The sequence below is a fragment of the Polyodon spathula genome, chromosome 6 (assembly GCF_017654505.1).
Source record: "Polyodon spathula isolate WHYD16114869_AA chromosome 6, ASM1765450v1, whole genome shotgun sequence".
NCBI classification, from domain to species: domain Eukaryota; kingdom Metazoa; phylum Chordata; class Actinopteri; order Acipenseriformes; family Polyodontidae; genus Polyodon; species Polyodon spathula.
This window is the reverse complement of record NC_054539.1, coordinates 24,183,045-24,189,352: the sequence shown is the minus strand read 5'-3', so window position 1 is coordinate 24,189,352 and position 6,308 is coordinate 24,183,045. Positions and strand designations below refer to the sequence as shown.

At 36.0% G+C, this 6,308-nt stretch overlaps 1 protein-coding gene across 1 annotated transcript; it reads left to right on the top strand.

Moving 5' to 3' along the window:
* Positions 1-1,367: 1,367 nt before the first annotated feature.
* On the top strand, positions 1,368-5,940 carry LOC121317049 (marginal zone B- and B1-cell-specific protein-like). The gene is made up of 4 exons (XM_041252615.1): positions 1,368-1,686; positions 2,472-2,593; positions 3,846-3,950; positions 5,721-5,940. The coding sequence occupies exons 1-4, from the start codon at positions 1,477-1,479 to the stop codon at positions 5,875-5,877; spliced, it is 594 nt and encodes a 197-aa protein (XP_041108549.1). The 5' UTR covers positions 1,368-1,476; the 3' UTR covers positions 5,878-5,940.
* Positions 5,941-6,308: the final 368 nt, after the last annotated feature.

The window sequence follows — 6,308 nt, the reverse complement described above, 5'->3', positions numbered from 1 at the left end:
TCGCTCTCTCGTTCTCTACTGAACACCCCCCGCAAACACACGTTTATTTACATGTGGCCATCTCCGAATTAACAACAAATTAATCAATTCGGAGATGGACAAATTCTGCATGAGTGCAAGGATGGGGCCTATAAATAAACATTCCCTTTACATTGTACAGCATGCTACCTCATACAAAGGTTCATAACTTCTACATATTAATAACTCACAAATAATTTAGACATTATTTACTCCTTAGTATCAAGACTTTCATGGGGTGCTATACCATTATTTTGTGAATTTGTATGTAGGAGTTATAAACCATGATACGAGATAGCGTGCTGTACAATCTAAAGGGCATATTTGATATTTTGGATGTTCATACCTAGAGATTACTAACAGGCAGTTGTAATGTTTTAACATTTTACCCCCCTGTGCTAGGTAAGAGAGGTGTGTAACAGTGGTGTTCAGTGTCCATGTATTTTTTATTGAGGTTGTGTGGTCCAGTGGTTAAAGAAAAGGGCTTGTAATTAGGAAGTACCCGGTTCAAATCCTGGCTCGCTTTCTGACTCATTGTGTGACCCTGATCAAGTCACATAACCCCCTTGTGCTGTTTTTCAGGTGAGATGTTATTGTAACTGCAGCTAATGCATTGTTCACACACCCTAGTGCTTGCTAAATAAATATGTTTTGGTAGCCCTAGCTTTCCAGCCTCTTTTTAAAGACAGGTGACAGGGTTAATTGATTATTAATGCTTCAACTGACACTGGCCATCTGCTACATATTCCTTTCAGTTAGGCAGGGAGGGAAGTTTAACATATTGGTCTTGCCATATTCAAAATTAAACATTTTAATTTGTAAATCAAACAAACCATATTTATAATGAAACAAAAACATATTTACCGGGGCAGACCCCAACAATGATTCAGTTGGAACAACAGCACACAACGATTACGTGTTAGTATTAAAATCTCCCTGCCTTCTGTCTCACACATTCTATACAAAAATACACCATTACCACACACTGTACACAACACTGTATGTGAATGCATGCTAGTAATGCAGGCTTCAGTGTGTATTGTTTAATTAGGTATATCGCTATAGTGATAAGCAAAAAATAACAATTTAGCAACTACAATGGCAGTAGGGCAAGTCCATTAAATGGTAAATTATACTGATAAGTCGCCAATCTGCTGCTTGTAGGACCTGTCGTTTTAAATCTGGGTGTAGTATTATATCCAGGAAAGGCGACTTTATATTAAAAATAAATAAATAAATAAATAAAAATACCCATCAAGTGACTGGTTCACAGTACGAGTACTCTTTCTATATGAAGACTGTAACAGTTGCTTATACGCAGCTCAACTTCCTTTACGTACGCACACGCTTCAAACTCCCATTGGTGCTTATTTGTTTATTTCTGTGCTTTTCTTCTTCCTCGCTGTATTAACTACCGGTATTTCAGATCTTAAACAGGCAGCCATAGACTTTGGTAAAATGAGGGCTGTATTCTCTTTGCATTTCTTAATACTGTCAACTTTGTACGGACTCTCTGCAGCAGACGAACAGCATGAACGTGTTATGAAAGAACCTGACGCAACAAGAACAATACGTTTCACATCGCCAAAATTAAACGCAGAGGACGAACACTCAGATCATATGCCTGAATATCTGAAGTGTGATGCCTGTAAAGCTATTGCTTTTCAGGTAAGGTATCAAATCCATATTGTTTGTAAACAGTAAAGTAGTGCAAATATGTACCACACGGGTAAGGGCATTAAGCTTTTGTAAATCAAAATACCCATTATATTATTATTATTATTATTATTATTATTATTATTATTATTATTATTATTATTATTATTATTATTATTATTTCCTTAACCACGTGTGTTGAATTTAAAGAGGAGATTCGCTGAAACTTGACACTGTTGCTCTGCATCTAAATTCAGAAAGTATGAAAGCGCAGGTTACCTTGCCCCCATAGTATAAATGCCTTTTTTTTTTTTTTAATGGCAGGACGGTTTCAAAATGAGATGAAAGCTGAAAATGTAAACTACCAGGAAAGCCCACATGATTTAAATGGAGTAGAGTGTAGAGAATGGTTAATTGTAGAATTGTACAGAAAACTGCCAACCAGGAACTACTTTTTAGTATAGATTTGGCAATGTACATTTTACTTGTAAACGTTCGAACAAAAATGCAAGAGCTAAGGGATTACCCCTGAAATTATCTTATTTAAAACAACATGTTGGTCATGCTTGTGGAAATGTTTTTGGAATGATTAAATAATGCGTGAATATCCATGCAAAAAAAAAAAAAAAAAAAAAAAAAAGCATAAGGAAGTTTGTGACAATTACCATGTTAATGGTAAAACCTGTTATTAAATTAATATATATACGTGTGCTTCACGAAGTGCTTGTTACTGTCGACAGACGATCTGCTAACTGTGTGTGTGTGTGTGTGTGTGTTTTTTTTTTTTTTTTTTTAAGATGAAAGACTATCTTGTAAAAGCAGAGTCTAAGAAGACAGCCGTGAAGGGTAAAGAAGCAGCTCTGAGTGAATCAGAGTACGTGGACACTTTGGAACAGTGCTGCGCTCAGAAGTGGGAACAGTAAGTATACCGTTACTGACCTGCATTATTTAATAACCACTTTTAAATAAAAATGACCTGCCCCTGCTTTGACTAATTAAATTTGACTCCATATTTATAGGGTTAAATAAACACCATGTTAAATGTATCAGTTACCTTTATATTAACTGCTGACCCAATTTGGCTGCTATGTTAAGGTCATCTGACTTCTGGTTTCCACATGATAGAGACTGTATACTTTGAGATAGTGTCTTCACTTACAGTATGTTACAAATCCTGCCTCTTACGATTGTCGCAGTGACCTTTGATTGTTGGTGTTATGCAATAAAACAAAGCGTTTTGTGGTCACATCTGTTTCAACCTCCAGCTGTATTTAATACAAAATAAATTAAAGAAAAAACTTGTATAATATACTTCTCCTATCACTGATTTTTTCAATTTAACACATTACATATCATTCTGCCAGTTATACCAGTCCTTTATTATTCACAAAAAAAATGCAGTTTGTCATACAAATATCAATTTTGGCATTTCTGTTGTTTAAAAGCTGACGCTGTTGAAAGTCAGATCAATCACCATAGACAGAACAGCTGATCTAACAGACTTTGATACACGCTAACAGTAACCAGAGATAATTTTAGGAAAGGCCGTGTAGCCCTCCAAAACAACTGAAACACCTTTCTGATTTGTCATATTGAGTTAGTGCTATTCTGGCTGCCCATGGTGCACATCATATTTATAGTGGACTTGCAGGTATTTCTAAGTTGTTGTCCAACCCTCAGAATTTAATTAGGATGATTATACATTTCATTATGAGGTATTATTTTTATAATTCATGAAAAGCCTTACAATTAATCAAGTCTTGTGTTACATGGTACTATTCTGGTGGAATCTTTGTAAATTTGTGAATATTACAGTAACTTAACAAAATACATGTTCAATTTTAAGCATTAAATGCTGCACATCTCTCTCAGTAGCATCATGGAGTTTAGAAAAAGGGGCATTCAGAACAGAAAATAGGAGACACTTTTTTACACAGAGAATTGTGAGGGTCTGGAATCAACTCCCCAGTAATGTTGTTGAAGCTGACACCCTGGGATCCTTCAAGAAGCTGCTTGATGAGATTTTGGGATCAATAAGCTACTAACAACTAAACGAGCAAGATGGGCCGAATGGCCTCCTCTCGTTTGTAAACTTTCTTATGTTCTTATGTTCTTATGTTCTTATAGCAGTGTTCACACATTTCCTAAAAATACAACTCTTATTGTTTAAGGTATGGTCTGAGAGAGGTCCATGGTTTCAAACGTCTTTCTGGGCCTGGATTGGAGACAGCAGATCAGATGGGTATGATCATGTATGGAGGACCTTGGCCAATAAGGTAAAAAAAGAGAAGTTATCATCTGTTTATTCATTCATGATACCTCGCTGAGAATGCAACCTGGGGACGTACTGTACATAGTGTTCTGCTTTTTCGGTTTTTATCTTTGAAAAAAAAAAAAATCAGGTAGTTTTACATATCTTAAAATAGGGGTAAATTGGGTGAAAAAAAGTTTTTAATTAAAACATCCGTAAAAATCGGCAGGGAAAAAGTCTCAGTATGTACACTTTACATGTGGAATATGATGCTTAGCAGTTCTGGTGTCTGATTAATAATGTCCCTGTCATGTATGATGAGCAGAATCTGTGCAAGTCAAAGCCACATTTTCCCAAGTTAGCTGGTACTTTGAGAACGTTTGGGCAATTGCTGTGCTGACGGAAATAGTATCTACAGAAGGTATGAAAATGACATCAGCACTAAACTCACACTAGACATTTACATCAGTGCATTCCATATAATATAAGTTTACCAGCTAAAGCATCACCATTTTCTGTCATATATTTACGATTAAGACTTTCTGTGTTAGGCAGTGTTTTAGTCGACGAACAGACAGTACTGTCGCACAAAGTCACTGATACATACCCCTGCAATAAATAGTGGCTGTCCAGCAAAGCACAGCGCTCTGACAAACTCATTAACACAAATTCTGTGCTTTCTTTTATTAAAATGTGTGTAAAAGCTGCATAAATGGATTGCTTGTCTCTCAGTTCACTTTCTTGTTTTAGTTTAATGTGTCACTTATTTTTCTCTATGCTGTTTTATTGTCAGCACAAACATGTACCTCTGCAACAGTATGTGCAGCGCTGTGCATCCTCTTCCTCATCTGACCCACTTCTGATATTTTTGCTTTTTGTCTACTTTGAAACATTCATTTTCTTTTGAATATTCATAAATTGAGTTACGTTTTCTCCCCATTCCTCATCCACTAAAATATTATATCTTTGTGTATTTCAATTTAGTTTGTAATCAAGCTAGTAGTTACTATCCCCAGCACTTGCTACAATAAATCAGACTTGTGAAGTGACAGGGAACCACAGTTGAACGTTATTGGATCCTCTGACGTCTAAACATCTGCTGTATCCTAGGATACAGTGTAGGGCTGCTTATTACAATGTCGGAGTCAAAATAAAACAGCATTTTAATCAAATTATTGTGTATTTCCCAGAAAATAGTACCGGGATAATATTGACTAATAGACAGAAATCGGGTAGAAATCATTAAAAACCAACGTCCAGTAATTTTTCGGTAAACTTTTGAATAAACTGGAAACGCGGAACACTAACTGTACAGTAGGTGGTCGTCCATATGTAATATCAGAGTTTTTTATATACTCTGACTTACCAAAAAGTGGACATTGTAAGTAAAATCAGAAAAAATAATAAGTTGATCAAAACCCCTCAGACCCCTGAAATTAGAGTTAGTGGCAGAACACATGGCTTGGGAAGAGTCTAAAGTTCAGCCAACTGGCCCAGTAAATACTACAAGATAGTGTTCATTAAGACATGCAGACTGATCTGCTTAACATGACTGACAGAGAGGTAGGTTATGCCTGAGGATGTAAACTGTAGCGGTGCATGGTATTAATACAAGAGCACCAGATAGGGACACAGACTCAAGTTCCCCTTAGGATAACCCTGCACTGAATTTCTAGTGAAATCAAAGTAAAATAATTTGTAGTTTGGTTAATGTGCTGCAGGGCATTGTTACCCTAACAGATTTACCGTATACTCTTTATGTATCTGTCTTGTGCTTTCATGTTACTTTTTTTAGGTTATTTAAAATGTGTCAGAGCTATCTGGGAGAGTATGATGAAACCGAAATTTACCAGAAGTACAGAAGCTATCCGGATTCCTTAGAAGACTTTTTTTGCTATGCCAACGGTGGAGTTTGCAAAAAACCAAGCAAAACTAAAAAAAACGAACTATAAACTATGCCTTTCAGAAAATTTAAATAAAAGTAATGCAAATCACTTGGCTCTTTTTTTTTTTTTTAATATGTGTATGAGTATTAAATGCATTTAAGAAGCAGCTTTAAAGTAGTGGTGTTTGTACCTTTTGTGAGCCAGAAATCACAGGTGTGTGTACATTCAGGTTCAGGTTAAAACAACAGTTTTATTTGACAAAAAAAAAAAAAAAAAAAAAAAAAAAAAGCTGATACTAGCTTTTATCTTTGGGGCACTTGATGATCACTTGGATGGCTGATCGACATTTCAGGCAGGGAGACCCCCAACCAACCCCCATCTGAGGCCCAAAATTTGGTGGAGGTTGAGGAGTTAAACTTGAAAGCACATCACAGTCTCCCAAGAGATCAAGGTTTACGTTTACCTGCCATAACTGCTGTTAAAGTTAAACTTTATTT

Bases quoted from the DNA above. Each gene is read 5' to 3' on its own strand.
- LOC121317049 (XM_041252615.1), top strand. From the start codon at position 1,477: ATGAGGGCTGTATTCTCTTTGCATTTCTTAATACTGTCAACTTTGTAC. The intron at 1,687-2,471 runs GTAAGGTATCAA...TTTTTTTTTAAG, and splicing joins GTAAAGCTATTGCTTTTCAG to ATGAAAGACTATCTTGTAAA. The intron at 3,951-5,720 runs GTAAAAAAAGAG...TACTTTTTTTAG, and splicing joins GGAGGACCTTGGCCAATAAG to GTTATTTAAAATGTGTCAGA.